The sequence below is a fragment of the Oratosquilla oratoria genome, chromosome 8 (genome assembly GCF_046742065.1).
Source record: "Oratosquilla oratoria isolate Oo_2021 chromosome 8, ASM4674206v1, whole genome shotgun sequence".
Classification (NCBI taxonomy): Eukaryota; Metazoa; Arthropoda; class Malacostraca; order Stomatopoda; family Squillidae; genus Oratosquilla; species Oratosquilla oratoria.
The window spans coordinates 51,945,752-51,968,255 of NC_134784.1; the positions used below are offsets into that span (position 1 = coordinate 51,945,752).

Here is a 22,504-nt window from a genome sequence, read left to right on the forward strand (position 1 = left end):
AAAACAGGGTGAAGAGGGGCTAGGTTATCCCACTTTATTTTTCTCCCATGATGAGTTAATGCATGCTTTGACTTGGCCAGCCCTCATACAAGGGGGATAAGGCCATGAGTATACGCAGCTGACATGGTATCCCTCGTTTTAATCCTTAAGAGTGCCATCCATTTTCACCCCAACAATTTTAAAGGAGCATATAAACTATATCCTGGGGTGAGGGGGTTAATAAGTCATCTATCTATATGAAATGTCTCTTCCCATTCACCACCCTTTGTTTCCTTCTCATGGATGATGGGTCATGTCTTCATCCATGTCATTTAATACAAAATGACAACAAATACAAGGTGTATGATTCCCTACATGCACATGGTCTGCCAGTAGTTACATCTACTGCAGCTGTACATAATTTAACCCCAATTCAAAAACAATATCAGCTCTACCTGAGGAGGCCCATTCAAAAGAAACCCATGACAAACTTCTATCTATATACCAAGGGGTCCCCCCCCCAAAGTTACAAGGGAGGTAGTAGCCAAGTCAAAAGGCATATACCCATTCCCACCAATTTCATTCCCATCCACCACCCTTTCCTCTCTCATCTTAACTCCTCAGGGAGTACAGGTTATCCCTGCATCCTGCCCACTGCCTTGAGTAAGACTCAATGCAGCAGGCCACAGAACATCCACAGAAAGGCTGGTTCAATGACCCACCACTCTATCCCTTCATGCATAAAAAAAAAAAAAAACCTTGTACAGGGGAAAAAGCCCTTGGTATACGAGTATATGTGTGTACATATACATACAGGAGAAAGGCCTTACTGTTGCAGTGTGGAAACTTGTTCACTCATACAGGAACATTAAAACAGCATACGAGGACCCTTATCAAGGAACGACCCTTCAAGTGTAGCGAGTGTGGGATTGCTTTTACTCAGCGAGGTTCACTTAAGAATCATCTTCATGTGCATTCAAAAAGAAGTCCTGGTAGTGATCTATAGTGATGCTTTCCAAAAGGAATGTTACTTGGAAAAATACCTTCCTATACAGCTGTATGGGCAAGTGTTGACTGATGAATTGCCTGTTAGTATGTCGTGTTACAAATAGAAAAGTATTAGCTGACATCCTTGATACTGTCCTGTACCACTTCTCTGAATATTCATTTTCTTTTTTGCCAAATCCAGTGGTAGGGGAGAAAGACTACTGCCATCGAGTATTCCCACTTGAGTTGTAAAAAGTTACAAAAACAGTACAGGGATATGACTAGCCATCCTACTCCCTGTAGCCCTAAAGGGGACATTTCTAAAAAAAAAAAAAGCAAAAGCATAAGTGTGTCTGGGAGGAGTTTTTCCAACTGAACCCTACGGTTTGGGTCTTTTAATATGCGTGCATGTGGTATAGATGACAGTAAACGGGAAGATGTGGGCAGTATGTTTGCGAGAAGAAAGTGGAGGTGTTGGCATTAAGTAAAACTAAATTGAAAGGGTGGGGCGAGTTTGGGTTTGGCAGTGTAGTTGGGTGTCGGGTGAAGATAGGATGAGGGAGAGAAGGGGTGGCTACACCAGTAAGTGAAGAGATAGATAAGCGAGTTGAATTAGTGGAAGGAGGTTTCTTCAAGGTTAATGTGGATGGTGCAACTGGGATGGGAGAAGTGGTTCTTTGCATGTGCATACGGGCCTGGTAGTGAGAAGAGTGTAGATGAAAGGGAGGCTTTTAGGATAGATTTAAATAAGTGCATAAAGGGTTTATAGAGAAATGTCAATATAGTGGTATTGGGAGATCTCAATGCTAGGGCAGCAGACAAACCAATAGATGGAGTGGTTGAGAAGTGTGGAGTTCCAGGAAAAATTTGTAGTGGAGAGATGATGGTGATGTGTCTAGAGAGTTGATGATAGCAAATACAGTGTTTAGGAAGAAAGTCAAGCATAAGTACACATGGGAGAGGGTGGTGGATAGAAGGGTGGTAGATAGGGCTTTAATGGACTATATAGTGGTAACCAGAAGAGTAGGAAGAGTTTTGGACATACATGTGAGTGGGGGAATATCGGATTTTTTTTTTTTAGAAGGTAAGTTGTGAGTGGAGAATAGATGGAGAATGAGGAAAAGGACAGGAAACTGGGAGGTGCTTACAGTAAACTGCTTGAATAAAAAAGAAAAGGAGAATGAGTACAAGAAGAAGCTGAGAGAAGAGTAGGGGGGTAGTGAAGGAGGAATGGGGATGTTTCAAGGAGGGAGTCACAAGGTAAGCAAAGATGGTGTGTGGAAAAAGGAAGGCAGGATATAAAAGGAAGGGTGGTGAGTGGTGGGATGATGAAGCAAAGAAGGTTGTAGACGTGAAGAAACAAGGTTTCACAGATTGGTTACAAAATAGGACGAGGCTCATGAGAGGTACAAAGAAAAGAGAAATAAAGCATAATATAAATGAGGCAAAGGGGAGAGATGTGAAATGGAATAAAAGTTGACATACATACATATACCAAGGCTTTTTCCCCCTTCCAAGGGAGGTAGCCAAAAAGGAAAAGGCATAAAATCATTCCCACCCATTCCATCCCTGAATACACTCCACACATCCACCCTCCCTCTCGTCTTAGCACCTCCAGGATGACGGGTCATCCCTGCACCTTGTCCACTGCCCTGGGTCAGAAGCAGTGTCACAAGACACAGCACATCCACAGCAAGGCTGCTTCTTTAAATCGGTGACCTCCTTCTCCGTCCCCCCATGCGTAAAAGAAAAAGACGGGGAGAAAATCCCTTCGGGCTGCGTCAAATTTTGCTCACACATACTACCTCACCCTCCACAAAAAATTGAAAGTAATAAAAAGATGTTTTGGAAGGAAATTAAAGGAAGAAGCTGTGAATAATGTAGAGAAGAAAAGGTAAAAGGTGCAGATGGAAAGATGATAATGTATGAGACAACAGTAAGAGTATTTTTGGGAGTTGCTAAATGTGAAGGAGGATAGGGAGGGAAAGGCAGTTGCAGTCGGAAGTGCTAAAAAAATGAGTGATGAATGAGGAAAATGGAGAAATGAGGAAAGATGAGGTGAAAGCAGTTATTAAAATGATGAGAGCAGGTAAGGCACCTATGTTGGATGGGTGTCATGCAGTGTGTCTAAAAAAGGGAGATACAGCGATGGTAGATTGGTTGGTGAGGTTGTTTAATGTTTGTCTAAAAGAGGGTAGAGTGCTAGAAGACTGGAGAAGTGTCCATATAATTCCACTTTACAAGTGGAAAGGGGGCAAATGCGAGTGTAGTTTCAGAGGCATCAATTTGGTGGGTGTAGTTGGGGGGGGGGACTTATGGGAGGTTTTTGATTGAGAGGATTAGAAGAACAGTGTGGGTTTAGGACAGGTAGGAGTTGCATGGATCAGATTTTTGTGGTAAGGCAGATATGTGAAAAAGCTTTAAGAAAAGGTAAGGATGTTCTTTTGGGCCTTTATGGATTTAGAAAAGCCTTATGACAAGGCTGACAGGAAGGCACTGTGGGAGATATTACAGATATATGGGACTGGAGGGCAACTGATGAGAGCAGTCAAGAGTTTTTACGAGAGTAGTAGAACCTGTGTTAGAATTAGAAATAGAGTGAGTGGTTTGAGGTAAAAGTAGGTCTTCACTAGGGATGTGTTATATTGCCTTAGTTGTTCAATTTATACTTGGATGGGGTGAAACAGAAGGATAACACATGAGTAATGGGCCAGGGATTGGACATGGTTAAAGAAAAGTGAGAAACATGGTCGATAAGCCAGTTGTTGTTTGATGACAACACTGTGCTTGTAGCAGCATCAAAGGAGGGATTAAGGAAGTTAATGATAGAGTTTGGGAAGGTGTGCAATAGACTTAACCCCTTCCATACGGTGCCGCACATGTTGGCGTCATGAGGAGCAAGTGGATTCGCGACGCTGCCATATCGGCGTCTTGATTATATTTATTGTAGTCGCCCGTGTTTTTACATTCTCCCAAATGCGCCCTGAATCCCATTCTCTGTGGTTTTCAAAATTCGCGGGTGAAAGAGAGAACGATCGATATAAGCGGCGACTATATTTTATGATGCGAATATTATTACGTTACGTCATACGGCTGGCATTGGCTGCTGCCCGCGAGATTTAAGTCCCGTACTGAAGTGGTTAACCCCTTCCATACGGTGCCGCACACGTAGGCGTCATGGGGAGCGAGTGTATTCGCGAGGCTGCCATATCGGCGTCTTGATTATATTTATTGTAGTCGCCCCTCCATAATAACATTCTTTCTAATTCTTTTGTAATCGCATTTTCTATGGTTATCAAAATTCACGGGTGAAGAGAGAACGATCGATATAAGCGGTGACTATATTTTATGATGCGAGTATTATTACGACACGTCGTACGGCTGGCATTGGTTGCTGCCACCGAGATCTAAGTCCATGACGCCTACGTGTGCGGCACCGTATGGAAGGGGTTAAGCTTAAGATAAATGTGGGTAAAAGATATATAAGGAGAGAGGATGGCAGCAAACTGGACAAGAGTATTAAAGAAGCGAGACTGGAGCAAGTGGAAAGCTTTAGATTCTTGGGTACAAATGTGGTACGAAAGGGAGGAATAGAGGTAGAATGTAGATTGAGAGAACCAAGTAAATACCTTGAGGGATTAAAGTGCAATAAGAAACAGACATTTGGGAATGGATGCTATGAGGAGATTGTATGAAGAAACAATTGTGCCTACAGCACTGTATGGGGCAGAAACATGGAATATAAGAGAGGAAGAGCAGTTGAGGAAAGAGTTAGGAGATAGGGATGATGAAAAAGTACTGGGATGGTTTGAACACATAGAATGAGTGAAGAAAGATTAGTAAAAGGTATGTGGGAGGCAGAGGTAGAAGGAGTGAACATGAGGGATTGACCTAGGATGAGGTAAAAGGGACAGTGGGAAAGAGGTGAATATCTAATGAGGAAGGGAGAAGACAGGGTGAGTGGAGAATGGTTGTGTATGAATGATGGTGTGATGTATAGAAGTGGGTAGGGGATGGGGGAGGGGTTGAGGGAATATGTGTGAATGATATTCTGACACAGCCCAATGGGATTTATCCACATCATCTATTTTTCTGCATGTGGGTACGGAGAGGAAAATGCCATTGGTATATGTACATATGTATGTACAAACATTCCAGGTTCACAAACACAAAAGGACTAGTGAAAGCCTAGTAATTGTTCACTGAGGTTTTTTACTTAAATTTATCACAAAAAAAAAATTACGAACTTAACAAGCAAAAAGCCCTAATGAATACCTGTCTACTGCCCATTTTCAAAACCCATCACCTGGTCACCTCCATGTGGAAATCCAGCCCTGAAGGGCACACACTTTCCAGTTCTGGCCCAAAATATCTATCACCTTCAACTGTATTTCTTCCACCTTTTCACTATGGAGAGCTAACAACCAGCAATGTTCCCTTCCTCCAACTACTTTCAGCCAGTGGAATAATAGTCTCACACTAATACATCAGAACCACATTTACCATATTACAGGGACTTGTTCTAAAAAATTCAGGAGCAAGGTCACAGGAATGGATCATTCATCAAGTGTTAATCAGTCGACCAATGAGGTCAACCTTTATACTATGAACCTCTCAGACCCTTATGTAGGCAGATGCTTCCTCCTTAGATTACAGAGGACCTTGGTCATACATGAGTTTGCTGTCCACCTACACACTATTCTTGGAAATTGTTCTGAAGGTATACATAAATACATATACCAGAAGACCTTTCCCTATTATAACAAGTGGGAGTAAAAATACCCACTCACTTACTATCATATAAACACACATACATACACCAGACACAGGCCCCACAGAAAAAAAACCTCCCACACCTGAAAAAAGCCAGTGCTAAGGATGTTATCCAGCATTTAGACATTACCAACAAAGAATAGGTCTGGCCAAAGATTCAAACTGCTCCAGATGCATCAATACATAGAAAACACAGAACACGTTGTACTACGATGACCCACACTAACAATTCCCATACAATATATCTTCCCTCAGCAACTTATGGTCCCATCTGGAGGCTGTTGCCTATTATTTGAAGGCTGCAGGTCTTCAAAAGACATCTGGGACAACTAATTGACTGATTACACACATGTATTTATGCTTGCTGGCCAAGCAGGCAAGAGCATTACTACCAATAACAACCCCAGTGCCACCAGGAATTGAGGGTTATGACACTGATGGTGAAGTTTTTGGATTGACAAGTGATGCTGATGCATCTTTTATGATAGGTTCATGCTGTGTCAACTGTTCAAGTTCTCTAGTGTTTAAGATATACATAATGAGCATAGATGGATGTGGGATGGATATAGCATGGGTGTATATACATATTTTTTTTTACTTGGACATTCACCATCTTCAAGGGAGAAGGCCAGTGTGGGATGTTTTTATGAAACAAACCACTTGTTCTATTGCTTTTGCTAGAGCTGAGCCTTGAGGGACAGTAAGCAGGAGCCCAAGCATTAGGGTGGGTCTGGGGAAGGAAGGGGCAAAAGTGTGGTCAACTGGAAGGTGTGGGAGGTCACATGGGTTTTCCTCTGTTTGTGGTTCTTTTCGAGGGGTTGTCAAGGTGGACCTTGTATCTCCTTTTATGGAGAGGTATTGCAGCAGTAAGGCTTAGAATTTGTGAGGGCTGCTGCTCCCTCCTTGATGTGTTGTCTTCTTTATTTCTTGGTGCTGTTAGGGTGAACCTGATGGGGTGACTCCCCATTCAGTCCAGGCTGAATGGGGGGCAACTTTTCTGGTCTTCTCCCCATGTGGGATGAGCACAGCAAGTCCTAAAAAGGGGGTAATCAGTTGTGCCGACTGTACCCAAGCTGTACTACCCTCTTAGTCCTGGTATAGGGTGAAAAGGGGTCCTCCACCACCTACCATGTGGATTGACTATCCAGACCACCATCTCCTGTCCCTAATGTTAAGCATCATTGTCAAAGAACCAAATAATCCCAACAACCCCCAGAAGAAGAAAGAGATATATACATACACATGCGAGAGAAAGTCAGATGGAGGGTGCGGAAGATAGAAAGTGAAAGGGAGAGAAGGAAAGAAATAGAACAGTGGGCAGAGACAAGGAAAAAGGGTGAGAGAAAGAGGGAATGGAAAAGGAGAAAGAGAAAGCAAACTGAGAAAGCAAGATGAGAGATACAAGGAGAGTCCTTGTATTCATCATATATATATATATATATATATATATATATATATATATATATATATATATATATATATATATACATATATATAAAAAACAAATATCCCGTATATACCTTACAACAACACAGCAATGAGAATAACACAAACCTGTCTCTCTAAATTTTCTGCTGGCCAGTTTTGTACATGGGAGATGAGGGTTTCCTTGTAGTAATTGGCTAGACTGGGTGTGAGCACAGGAGCTTGAGGCCGTAGAGCTGCTAACGAACTTGTACCAGCCGTTTGCGTTAAAGATTGCAAAGAATTGATGCTGCTGTTGTTCGGACTCCCAACTGGAATTACAAAATTGACATTAGATAAATGCAAGCTCATATCGAAGTCTAATATCACAACCATTACTTTTGTTCTAGTTACACAATATATACTGTACTTACTTTTGCAATTGTCAAAATTGCTTTTGACAATGGGATAGGATTGTTAATTTGGCAAAAGGAAACTCACATTTGGCAAGTCTTTAAAAAACCTGTTAACTATTTTCTATATATCTTCAATTAATCTCCATAAAATTGTGTTTGAATTATGAAAATCAAATAGAACCTTCTCAAACCCCCTTGATGTTTTGAAACATTTTGTTCACACTTCTCTGCCAACAGTCATTACAGGATTAACACACCATGGGAATTTGACTTATTATGCCAAGATGAATGGAAATGAAATGGGAAGGAAAAGAATTATGCTTTTTTTCTTTTTCTACCTCCCTGGTAAGGGGGAATGAACCCTTGGTATATATATAAGACTACCTTTCATTTTACTTATTTGACAATTCTTATAACTTCACATTTGGCAGCAAGATTAAATAAACTAATTTGGTGAGGACTCCTATTTTATGAGCTGTTTACAATACATGTATATATACCAAAGGCTTTTCCCCCTTAAAAGGAATGTAGCAAATATATATAAACAGTAATACATTAAAGGTTACAGTTAAATAATACATACATATACCAAAGGCTTTCCCAAAAAAAATCATTACCTTTTCCTATAGCTTTCTCACACATCTGTCTTACCACAAAAATCTGATCTCTGCAATCCTTACCTGTCCTAACCTACAGTTCCTCACCAATTACTACCTCTGTTCCTCTCCTAATCCTCTCAATCAAGACCCTCCCATAAGCCTTCCCAACTACACTTAACAAGCTGATCCCTGAAACTACTACACACACTTGTCCTCTTTTTCCCTCTCTTAAATACACATTAGTAAATAATAAATGGACAGATAAATAACATACATATACCAAAGTCTTTTTCCCCTTACACAGGAGGTAGCTAAAAAAACAAAGGCATAAAAGCCATTCCATCCCTATATACTCCACTCCCATCCATCCCCCTCCCTCCCTCTCATCTTGGCTCCTCCCTGCATCTCACCCACTACCTTGGGTCAGAAGCAGTGTCGCAACACACAGCACATCCACAGCAAGGTCTCTTCATTAAATTGGTAACTCCCCCCATCCCCTCGTGCAGAAATGAAGAAGACGGAGAAATCCCTTCAGGCTGCGTCAATTTATTTTTCACACACACTCCCTCATACCCATCCCTTACCCACTCCCCCTCATGCATCACAGCATTATCCATACACAATTATTCTCAATTCACCCCTATCTTCTGTCTTCTCCTGTCCTTCCTCAACAGACATTCCCCTCTTTCCCAATACCCCTTTTACCCCATCCATCCATCTCATCCTAGGTTGCCCCCTCATGTTCACTCCTACCTCTGCCTTCCACACATCTTTTACTAATCTTTCTTCACTTTTTCTTTCCATGTGTCCAAACCATCCCAGTACTATTTCTTCAACCCTATCTTCCAAATCCCTTTCCACCCATTCTCCTCACTTCCACATTTCTCATTCTATCCACCCTAGTAATCCCTATCATACTTCTCTGGCACCTCATCTCAAACTCCTCGTCTTATGTGTTCTATGTTTCTGGCCCATACAGTGCTGTCAGCACAATCACTCCATACAATCTCCCCTTAACATCCATTCCTAAATGTATATTTCTCATTACACTTCTTAATCCACCAAGGCATCTACTTGCTTCTCTCAATCTACAGTACCTCCACTCCTCCCTTTCCCACCACATTTGCACCCAAGTATCTAAAACTATCCACTTCCTCCAGTCTCTCTCCCATACTTGCAGTCTGCTACCCACATATATCTTTAACTTACCTCCCAAACTGTCACCAACTTCAAATAATAATAAAGACATATAACAATATAAAATAAATGGCAGGCATCACAGCATCTTGCTTAGGCATTTATCAAACTGAACAACACTGCACTGTCTCCACAGGAAGTTTATTCCATTCATTAACCATTTCAGTATGATGATGCCTACATAGGCATCAATGAGGCACAAGTGGGTCCATGATGCAGGCATCAGCATCTTTATCATACATTTCTTGTAGTTGTACATGAATTACCCTCAGATTCCGTGAACTGGTTTGATCATGTTTTGTATGTTTATTATTACTTAGTAACAGAGAATGAGTAATACAGAATTGACTTTATATTTTATAATGTGAGTAGTGTGATGCAAATTACATATGGCACCCGATGCTGTACGCGAGAATTGAGTCATACTTAAGTGGTTAACTACACAGTTGGTGAAATTGTTTCTACCCACTTCCAAATTAAATCCATTCCTGACAGTTTGAGACCATTATTTCTTGTCTGAGTGTCATTCAGTGTGAAAACTTTCACTTTTGATGTTGTCAATTCCCTTTAGAATATTAAAGACCAGTATCAAGTCACCTTTGAGGGGGGGGGAATAGATTTATATGTTTTAGTCAAATTTTGTATGACTTCTTTTTTTATATTTGGAATAACTTTTGTGGCTCGCTGTTATACTTTTTCCATTTACATGTATTATAACAGTGAGTGTGATCCCATCAGCAACCATTACCACTTGCACAAACATGCAAACATTTCACTCAGTGTCTGTAGAAGGAACAGCTCATAAAATAAAATTGTAGAATTAGCATAATGTATTCCAGGATTTGATGAAGTTACTGAAGAACAAATGTGCAAGATGACAGCTGAAAATGGTGCAGAACATTGGAGAGGTGTTGGGTAATGATGTAAACTGTACAGAGACCTCATGCTCAATGTGCATTAAATTGATTTTCTTTTCTTATGCAGGTTTTTCTATTTTGTAAAGTTCCTTGCCTAAAATTAAGTAATTCTAATCATCAAATGTGTTCATTACATCATTCCCACTCAGAAATATAATATGGGAAGAAAATTATATATTTTCTGCACGAGGGGGATGAGGAAGGAGGGTCGCCATGTAAGTGAAGTGGACCTACTGTGGATGTACTGTGTCTTGCTGCCTTGCTTCTGACCTGGGCAGTTGGCAGGAGACAGGGATTGCCCTTCATCATAAAAAAACTAAGATGAGAGGGAAACAAGGGTGGTGGATGGGAGTGGGTGCGCCCAGAAACCCCCTCCATCAGTTACAACATTCTTTAGATAGAGTCTTTCACCAACTGATAAAAAAGCAAGCAAGCAATCTTGCTTTCAGGGCACCATCCAGTACTAAAGCAGTGCCCAGACAGAGCAGAACTGACTAGAAATGAACTGTCCTGGATATGCCCATCACACAGAGGAACTGAGTATCTTGTCTTATACAACCCCACACCAGCTCTACCTAGACAATATTTCTTCCTTGACTGACTTATGGGCCAGTTTTGTGGCTGTTGCTGGTTACTTGGGAGCTGTGGGTCTACTACATGAGAGACTTGAGACAATAGATTGATGGATCCCATCAGTTATTTAGTTCAGATTTGGTGAATTCTAATAAAAATTCAGTTTGGTTTGCCGCATCTTTCCAATCCACAAAATTCTCCCAGATATCAATTAATCCATTGCCCGTGGTTCACTTGCAGAAGACCCACAGCCACCAGAATACAGGTAACAGCCTCCAGGCAGGATTTTAAGTCACAGAGAGAAGAGACACTTGTTGTCTGGGGATTGTTAGTGTAAGGCATGGTAGTACGAGGTGGTCTGTGTCTCCTATTCATTGGTTACATCTTGGCCACTTTCAATTTGTGGACAGACCTATTCTGTATTGGTGCTGTATCAATGCCAGGTGTCTCAAGTGTAGGTGTGCTAATATGGTTCTTCTCAGGTGTGACAGGAGTTTCACTTTGGTCTATTGGAATACCACAGAAAGCCTTTACATACATACATACCATATATACCAACATACCACTCCCACCCATTCCATCTCCAAATACTCTACTCCCATTCACCCCACTTCCTCCCTCTTTATCTTGGCTCCTCCTGGATGACAGGTCATCCCTGCATCTCCCCCACTGCCCTGAGTCAGAAGCAGTGTCGCAAGACACAGCACATCCTCAGCAAGGCTGCTTTATTAAATCAGTGACCCCCCCTTCTCCATCCCCTCATGCAGAAAAAGATGGGGAGAAATCCCTTCAGGCTGCATCAAATTATGTTTTCAAACATACTCCCTACCCCCTCCCCCAAACCACTCCCTTCCATGCATCATTGCATCATCCATACACAACCATTCTCCACTCACCCCTATATTCTGTCTTCTCCCGTCCTTCCTCAATAGATACTCCCATCTTTCCCAATGCCTCTTTTATCCCATCCATACATTACAAAGGTGGAGCATGCTGACAAAGACCTTTTGGTCTATAACTAGGTCGGATGCAAAAAAATAGAAATAAAATAATGATAAATAAATAAATAAAATATAAATAATAACAAATTAGATTAATAAATAAATGCATAGGTATAGTTAAATAATAAACTTGTAAATAGTAAATAAATGGAGAATGGTTGTATATGGATGATGATGTGATTGCATGAGGTGGAATGGGCGGGTGGATGGGGGGTGAGGTAGTATGTGTGAGCAAAATTTGACGCAGCCCGAAGGGATTTCTCCCCGTCCTCTCATTTTATGCAATGGGGGGACGGAGAGGGGGGGGTCGCCGATTTAATGAAGCAGCCTTGCTGTGGATGTGCTGTGTCTTGCGACACTGCTTCAGACCCAGGGCAGTGGACAAGGTGCAGGGATGACCCGTCATTCAGGAGGTGCTAAGATAAGAGGGAGGGTGGAGGGGTGTGGAGTGTATTCAAGGATGGAATGGGTGGGAATGATTTTATGCCTTTTTCTTTTTGGCTACCCCCCTTGTAAGGGGGAAAAAGCCTTGGTATATGTATGTATGTAAATAGTAAATAATAATAAATTGACATATAACTAATAATCAATGTGAATCAAGCAAATAATAATAAACAGACAAATGATAACAAAACAAATAAACAATATAAAATAAATGTCAGTCATTACAGCATCTAGCTTCGGTGTTTATCTAAATGATTCTTAAACCTTCAAAATGAACTACATTGCATTGCCTCTGCAGGAATTTTACTCCATTAACTACATGGTTGGCAAAGTTTCTACCCACTTTCAAATTAAATCTATTTCCTAACAAGACCATTGTTTCTCGTCTTATTCTCAGTGTGAAAATTTTGTCACTTTTGATGTTGTCAATTCCCTTTAGAATCTGAAAGACCTGTATCAATTCACCTCCGAGTCTACACTTTTTTGGGGAAACCAGATTCATGTTTTATTCGATTTTTGTATGATTATTTTTGATATTTGGAATTAGTTTTGTGGCTCGCCATTGTACTTTCTCCAATCTGTCAATGTCTTTAACGAGATTTGGTGACCATACGGAAATAGCATACAGTGTTCCCTCGCCACTTCGCGCTTCACATTTTGTGGCTTCAGTGCTTCGTGGTTTTTTTCCCAAAATATTCATTAGAAAAAAGAAAAAATAATAATAATAATAATAATAATACATATATACATATACCAAGGCTTTTTTCCCCCTTACCAGGGGGGTAGCCAAAAAGGACAAGGCACAAAAACATTCCCACCCATTTCATCCCCGAAAACACTCCACACCCCTCCACCCTCCCTCCCATCTTAGCACCTCCTAGATGACGGGTCATCCCTGCACCCTGTCCACTGCCCTGGGTCAGAAGCAGTGTCGCAGGACACAGCACATCCACAGCAAGGCCGCTTCATTAAATCGGCGACCCCCCCCTCTTCGTCCCCCCATATAAAGGAGAGGACGGGGAGAAATCCCGTCAGGCTGCGTCAAAAATTTTTGCTCACACACACTACCTCACCCCCATTTCCCCGTCCAATCCACCTCATGCATCACAACATTTTCCATATACAACCATTCTCCATTCACCCGTCTTCTGTCCTTTCCCGTCCTTCCTCAACCGACATTCCCCTCTTCCCCAAAGCCCCCTTCACCCCATCCATCCATCTCATCCTAGGACGTCCCCTCATGTTCACTCCCTCCACATCTGCCTTCCACACCTCTCACTCTATCCAGCCTAGTAACCCCCATCATATTTCTCAGACACTTCATCTCAAACACATTCAAGTTCCTTCTCTCTTCCTCTCTCATGTTCCATGTTTCTGCTCCATACAGTGCTGTTGGCACAATCACTCCTTCATACAGTCTCCTCTTAGCATCCATTCCCAGATTCCTATTCCTCATTACACTTTTTAAACCACCAAGGCATTTACTCGCTTCTCTCAATCTACATTCTACCTCCACCTTCACTCCACCCTTTCCTGCCACATTTGCACCCAAATATCTAAAACTATCCACTTCCTCCAGTTGCTCTCCCTTAATGCTCACTTCCAGATTACTGCCACTTTCACCCCTTGTACATCTCATCACCTTACTTTTACCCACATTTATCTTCAGCTTTCTTCTATCACACACTCTCCCAAACTCTGTCACCAGCTTCCTCAATCCCTCCTCCAATCCTGCCACAAGCGCAGTGTCGTCCGCAAACAACAGCTGGCTCACCTCCCACTTTTCTCCATTTTCCTTAACCATCTCCAATCCCTGACCCACTACCCTTGCATTCACCTCCCGCACCACACCATAATAATAATAATAAAAAAATAATCAAATTTTCTTAAAACTTACCATGCTAACACATGAATGCTATGCCTCATGTAAGTTTTGATAAATGATTAAAATGATAAATAATATCGCTACAGGTAATTTTATTGGAGAGAGAAAAAAAATAAAAAATAAAAAACACTATTGGTGCGACATAATAAAGTCATGCATTTTATGACCTATGTATATCTTGATCTATTAAGATGTCAGGAAAAAATGAAATTACACACCATTTGTATGGTATTTGAGATTTTACATGCAAAAGCAGGTTAGTCTAGGTAAAGTATTAAGATCGGAAAACATTTGAGACGTCATCAATGACATCATATGGACTGATGGATGAAGAGACGGACATACATCATTCAAATGCTCATGGTATATGGAAAATCAATTTGATTATACTGTAAAAATATCAAGTCGATATAAAAAAATATATTAATATTTTTCTATCAGTGCGTCTGATCCCCCTTAATTACTGTATAATAACTGTTAATTACTGTATAAGTAACGATTTAAGTAAATACGTGTACTGTTGTAATCTTTGTCTCAAATATGTAATGTATAAATACTGTTTACATATTCTAAACATTCTGGTAACCACACAAAAAAAAAAAAAAAAGGGGGGGAGGGGGGCAAATCCTACTTCACAGTTTTTCACCTTTCGTGAAGGGTTCTGGTCCCCACTAACCGCGAAAAATGAGGGATCACTGTATTCCAAATGTGAACAAACTAATGACTTATATTTGTTAATGGGAAATGTACTTTTGAAGTCAAAATATCTCTCAATCAGTCCTAGAATCTTATTTGCTTTCTCAGAGCCTGAAATACACTTAGATGATTTGAGATTGTTACTGATAATTACGCTGAGATCCTTTTCACTATTCACTTTTGTTAATGAATTTCCAAATAACTTGTAATCGTGCTTTACCTTGCATTTACTTGTGTTAAATTTCATTAGCCACTTTTCAGACTGTTGCTGTAATTTATCTAATCTTCTTGAATATCTAATTGGTTTAAGCGATTATTTGCCATTCTGCACATTTTGTATCATCAGCAAATTTGGAAACAATAGATTTTAGTCCATGGTCTTTATCATTTATATATACTATGAATAGAAGTGGCCCAAGAACGAAACCCTGAGGAACTCCACTCACCCCTATCTTCTACCTTCTCCATTCCTTTATCAACAGCCCCTTTTACCTCATCCATCCATCTCATCCTTGATTGTCCCCTCATGTTCACTCCATCCACCTCTGCCTTTCATACTTCTTTTTATTAAGTTTTCTTCACTCATTCTTTCCATGTGTACAAACCATCCCAATACTATTTCATTAACCCTATCTCCCATCTTTTCCAACTCTCCTCCTCACCACCTTGTTTCTCACTATCCAACCTTGTACCCTTACCATACTTCAGATATTTCATCTCAAACATGTTTAAACTATTCTTCTCTTATGTTCCATGTCTCTGCCTACACACAATGCTGTCAGCACAATCACTACTTTATATAATCTCCTCTTATCATCCATTCCTAAATGTCTTTCACATTACACTTTTTAATCCCCCCCAGGGCATTTACTTGCTTCTCTCAATCTACATTCTACCTCCACTCCTCCCTTCCCCCACCACATTCACACCCAAGTATTTTAAACTATCCACTTCCTCCAGTCTCTCTACCTTAATACTCACTTCCAGTCTGCTGCCACTTTCCTTGTACATCTCATCACCTTACTTTTACCCACATTTATCTTCAACTTCCTTTTGCACACCTTCCCAAACTCTGTCACTACCATCCTCAATCCCTCCTCTGATCCTGCTACAAGTGCATTGTCATCAGAAAACAACAACTGGCTTATCTCCCACTTTTCAAGAGTTTTTACTAGATTAGTAGATTGTGTGTTAGGATTAGAAATGGAGAGAGTGAGTGGTTTGAGGTAAAGGTGGGACTTTGCCAGGGATGTGTTATGTTGCCCTGGCTGTTCAATTTATACATGGATGGGATGGTGCGAGAGGTAAATGCAAGGGTAGTGGGTCAGGGATTGGAGATGGTTAAAGAAAATGTGGAGAGAGCGAGAGAGAGAGAGAGAGAGAGAGGAGAGAGAGAGAGAGAGGAGAGGAGTGAGTGAGAGTGAGTGTGTGTGTGTGTGTGTGTGTGTGTGTGTGTGTGTGTGTGAGTATATTCTCTGGTTTGATACAGTCATTCCAGCTCACTCCAGACAACCATGAATCAAATAATGGCCGAAATCTCACATTGGACAAGAACCCTGAAATACTAAGCATCATGTCTGACACTAAAATGACAACAATTTGATAGTGAAATGTCAACAATCTGACAGTGAAATTCAACAAGAAAACAAACATGCTAAAATCAATCTCAAGCAGTTTCTGGATAAGAAAGAAACCCCCAATGAGGCTACAAACAACCATCAGAATAGCAGGTGACTATGCCTCCACAGCTTGATTCCCAACGATCAACAAAGTACATTACAAATCATACAAAAACCACTGGCAAAAACGGGATGCACTAAAGCTACAAACACCTGCACTTTGAAATCACAATTCCCCCAATAAGATACAAGGAAATGACTGGCACAGTTTTATGCTGGAGCCCAGCCATACTCGCCTACATGACAAGCACAACTAGAAAAAAGAAAAGGAAAGGAAAGAAAAAGAGAGGTAGAGGAGGGAGGGAGAAAGGGAGAAAGTGAGAGAAAGGGAGGGAGGGAGAGAGAATCATCCTATAAATTAGTACAACCTACCAATTATACCACGCAACCCTTTCACACAAAAACAATCGCAGATACAAAACAAGCTCTTCATGACAGACCAACAATCTCAATACTCCAGTGAACTCTCCTGACCCCCCTCCATTTGAATTCTATTTAAAAATCCCTCTCAAAAGTAGGCAGAATCACACTTGGCCATTTGTGCTCAGGACACCATCCAACTAATGCAGTACTAACAATTTGACCCTGGACACAGAATCAAACTACCCTAGATGAGACCATCATACTGAGAAAACTATGCCTTCCATCCTAAATCCTAAGTGACATAGCTTACCAAATCACCACAAACCTAAGAATGCTAAATGGTCAGGCTTAAGTGGTTCAACACTTCTATCTACCAATGGCTTCTTCCCCCTTATAATGGAGGTAGCCCAGTCAAAGGTATAACTCCCACCCATCCACCACCCTTTCTTCCCTCTCATCTCAACTCCTCATGGATGAAGGGTCATCCATATCTCCTTCCCACTGCCTGGGTCAGAAGCAACACACAGCACATCCACAGCAAGGCCTCTTAACTTCATCAACAACATCCCCTCACCCCCAACACTTCTACTGGTTCAAAACTTTTAAATAGTTTGCCTCACATTTGATACACAGGAAGCTCACACTTTACAATCTAGGAAACTGAACTAGACATACTAAGAACAATTGCAGGTACAAGGGCCAGACAGGAGACACATTTAACACTCGATATAACAACTCGTACTTAACCCTTTCCATACAATGACAACTATGTAGGAGTTATGAGGTGTGAGTGGATACATGAGGATGCCAGTGTTGGCATCTTGATTATATTTATTTTATAGTTGTAGCTGAGTGACTCCATATTCTGTGAACTGGCTTGATCATATTTTCTGTGGTTATCAATATTCAGAATGAAAGAGAATGAGTAATACAGCTGTAACTTTATATTTTATAATGTGAGTATTGTGATGCATCATCAAATCATCGTACATCAGGCTGCTGATGCTGCCTGTGAGAATCTGACTCGTATTGAAGAGGTTAAGAACACAGCTTATACACCCACAATATGGTACATAACAATTAGGAAAACACCCATAGAACAAAGCAAAAGAAATCAATAAGAATAATAACTGCACTAAATTATCAATGGAGCACCTAAAACCAGAAACCAAAATACTTTCCAGTGCTGCAAATAACACACAAACACAGCCCTAAAAAGCTGAACATACAAAACTACCCCAGAAGAATCATCCTGAAGCACCTACAATAACCTACCCCTAGAGAAGTGTGATTGGGCAGTGCAAGGTTGGGATTGTTGGGTCTTTATTGGGTTTTGGGTATAGTGCTGTGTGAATAGCTGTAGCTTGCAATGTTTGTGAGTGCATGTATACCTTGTGGTCCAATGTGTTTTAGGTGGATGTTACTTATGTTATCGAGGCCACAGGTGGATGAGCGCTTGGTTATGTATTGTGTGTTTTATCTGACTATCTACGAAGGGTGTATAGTCTGAGTCTGTGTGAGTCTTTCTTACATCAAATGGTACATCAGTCGTCAGGGTGAGAAGTGAGATGGCTTGTCTTAGCAAAATAATTTACGAGTGTCTTTGCTTGTTGTCTGTTTGAGGGTAAATTATCTTTTGTTGTGGTTATTGTTGTGTGACAGCGTGTTGTGTTACTGTTAGATAGTGTAATGCTGTCGAGTGTTTTGTACAATTTGCTGGTGTTTGTTTTGTGATCAAACACCCTCTCCAAAGTCATTGAAAGCCTCATACTTCAACTCATCACACCACATATTCCCCTTGCTGAATCACAACACAGTTTTAGGCTACTACTCCAAACACCCTTTTGATAATCCTCATGCAAAGAATTTTAGATGGCATAAATTCAGATAGACTCCATCACAGAACACTTCTCATAACATTGGATATTAGTAAAGCTTTTGATGCTATCCCCCACCACAATCTAACAAACAAAATATATAGCACCAAAAGATGGCTAGCCAATTATCTGGCAGGCAGGAATGCTTGTGTGTCATATAATGGCCAATCATCGCACACCAGAAACATTAAGAATGGAGTGCCACAGAGCTCAGTTCTATCCCCAACTCTTCAATCTATACATGTATGATATACCCACACCAGACACCTCAGAAATACAAATCTCTTCTTACGCAGACAACATAACAATCACATGTACACAATGTAACAAAGCTACAGAAATAATAGTCATACCTATATACACTCAAAATAGCCCCAGCTAAATCTACAGCAACACTTCTCACCAACTGGACAAAAAAACACAAATACATACTTCACCTCTATATCAACAACACTAACAGCACACACACACACACACAGTATGTGCTAACACTATACAAGATTTTAAGATAAAACTTGATGCGGAGAGATACAAAGACTGGTCACCACAAGCATGGCTCCCCTCCCGTATATTACAACGAGGTAAATACGAGGTAAATACACACACACACACACTGAAAATTCTTGGTGTAACATATAAATCCTTGTCAAACAACACATTACAAACAAAAAATAAATGCACACCTAGACTTAACACACTTAAATCAATCACTGGAACAACATTTGGACAAAAGAAATTAATACAATATACAAACAATGCAAACACTCAGTGATGAATTATGCGAGTCCTAATCTCAGTGAGACACACCTCAACACCTTTCAGACCATACAAAAGAAAGCCCTAAAAACAATTACAGGCTGCACAAATACAACACCTACAGACCATCTATACTATGAAACAAAAGTCCTCTAGGTCAAGGATCACCTTGACATGAGAGGCACACAAACACTTGCTGCAGCCTCCACAAACACAGCACACCTGCTACACTACATAGAACACACACACACACACACACACACCAAGAAACATAAAAACACCGAAATACCTATATCACATACAAATACTCTCTTCTCTTCCTCCAAAACCACCAAATACCAGCCTCCAGTAACATATTCATAATCATGTCACTCATACATACATACATACATATACCAAGGCTTTTTCCCCCTTTCAAGGGGGGTAGCCAAAAAGGGAAAGGCACAAAAACACTCCCACCCATTTCATCCCTAAATACACTCCACACCCCTCCCACCCTCCCTCTCATCTGAGCACCTCATGGATGACGGGTCATCCCTGCACCTTGCCCACCGCCCTGGGTCAGAAGCAGTGTCGCAAGACACAGCACATCCACAGCAAGGCCGCTTCATTTAATCGGCGACCCCCCCTCTCCGTCCCCCCTTGCATATAAGGAGAGGACGGGGAGAAATCCCTTCGGGCTGCATCAAAATTTACTCACACATACTACCCCACCCCCCACCTCATGCAATCACAACATCATCCATATACAACCATTCTCCACTCACCTCTGTCTTCTGTCCTCTCCCTTCCTTCCTCAACAGACATTCCCCTCTTCCCCAAAGCCCCCTTCACCCCATCCATCCACCTCATCCTAGGACGTCCCCTCATGTTCACTCCCTCCACATCTGCCTTCCATACCTCTTTTACTAGTCTTTCTTCACTCATTCTTTCCATGTGTCCAAACCATCCTAATATTCTTTCATGTCATGTCATGTCATGTCACTCACTGCTCCATTAACACACTAAAAGGCAACACATTGCTGCATGCCAGACCCCCTGATGCCCATCCCTCTGAATCCTCTCTCCAACGAAAAGACAGAGTCCATCTGGCCAGACTGTGGCGCAACCACCAACCAGCCCATCTAAGCCACAAGAAGAGACTGGATGACCGCATTGTGGACAACTGCCCAGGATTAACACTTCACTCCATACTATTCAACACATAATGGAAGACTGCATTATGCACGCAAAGAACACAACATACATTCTATAAAGAATTATGCACGCAAAGAACACAACATACATTCTATAAAGAATTATGCACGCAAAGAACACAACATACATTCTATAAAGAATTTGTGGGAAAACCCCATCCCGGCCGTGGCATTCCTTGGGGAGACGGGACTGCTCGGACACAGTCTAGGGAACAATGACAATGACAATGACAACGACGATGACAACAACAACAACCTACCCCTAGAACCCCATGATATGTCTGCACAAAAACTAGTCACAAAAGAACAACACTGCAAAATACTGCTTAATTCTACACTTCCAGAGAAATCACTCCCACAAGCAAGATCTATTGGCATTCAGGTCACCACAAAAACAAAAACAGTGATCTAGTCTAACATCACAAAACAGACTTCTCTGGACAGCACCAACACAAAATTGGCCTAGTAACAGAAACCAAATGTCCAAAATACAACCATCACATTGAAGTCTAGCACTTAATACTACACTGTCCTACATTCACTCATTCAAGCTAGCAATACAAAATCTTTTCACTGTGTGACCTGTGGGCTAATCCAGTGGCCATGGCCTCCTGGGGAACATCTATGGATCTTTTACACATGCCAGGTGCAACAGATTTTCTGAAATATGGTATGGTAACAGTGGAGAGGGCTGGAAAGATTGCCCATTGTACGTCTAAAGGAAAAGACATGGTGGGTTGGAGGAGTGCAAGGGAAAGATAGATGTAATACTATTAACAGGATCAGTCTGTAGAACGTCACTGGTAAGGTGTATGGGTACAAGTACATTAAAAATATTATGAGGGGAACCAAGGAAATAATTGGGGAAAAATTATGGGTTTGGGAGAGGGTTAGAGTAAATTAAGTTTTTGTGGGAAGACATATAGCAAAAGAATATTTTTCCAGGTTTTCATGGATACAGAGAAGGCATGTAATAAGGCTGGCAGAAGCTTTGTGAAATGGGTTTTAAATATTTGTTTTTGACCACAATCCATCCTAGAAAACTGCTCCACAAGCATATTGCTGAATACAGCTTTATCTGGGTGATATTTTTCCACAATTTAAGTTCGTTCAATTTTCAAAATTTCTCTCTTCAGGTTGCTCAAGAACTGATATTTTGGCCAACTACCTAAGCAAAAAATTATTATAGATATTTTGTTGAGAATGGATTTGTTAACTTGCGAGATGGGAAGAGAAGAAGAAGAAGAAAAAACAAAACAAAAAAAATCTACCTAGAATTGTTTGGAAAGAGAAGAGCAACTGTGGGAACTAGTGACAGTGTACAAGTGAAGTGATGCACCCTGCCAGCATATGCTCTACACGATGTGATGCTGAAGGTAGTAAATTCTTTTTTACACTAATGAGGGTTGGGAATGGTGTTTGAGATGAATGTGTGGCTGTATCAGGGTTTTGTGATCAATCAACTCGTTGCCCCAGCTGTCTCTTCCAGGAGACCCACAGCTCCAAGGGTTGTGTGAAGTCGCCATGACTGTTCAACATGTATATGGATGGGATGGTAAGGATGGCAAATCCCATAATGTTAGGCAGAGGTTTGGAAATAAAGTGGGAGAATAGGAAGACATGTGAAGTGAACCAGTGGATATTGCAGATGACAGTGTGTTTGATGATTCTTAGCAAAACTGAAGAACTTGGGGACAGTTTGGAAGGATACACAAGAGAAAAGTTATGGGTGAATATGGACAAAAGTTAATTAAAAGATACA

General features: G+C 41.0%; 1 protein-coding gene across 4 annotated transcripts in view; it reads right to left on the reverse strand.

Moving 5' to 3' along the window:
• wcy (WW domain-containing adapter protein with coiled-coil wacky) overlaps nucleotides 1-22,504 on the reverse strand; it is a 71,991-nt gene that overhangs the window by 12,975 nt on the left and 36,512 nt on the right. For all 4 annotated transcript variants that reach the window (XM_076189194.1, XM_076189193.1, XM_076189195.1 and 1 more), the window contains one exon: nucleotides 7,294-7,475. In XM_076189194.1, coding sequence (XP_076045309.1) covers nucleotides 7,294-7,475 — 182 coding nt within the window. The remainder of the gene's footprint in view (nucleotides 1-7,293; nucleotides 7,476-22,504) is intronic.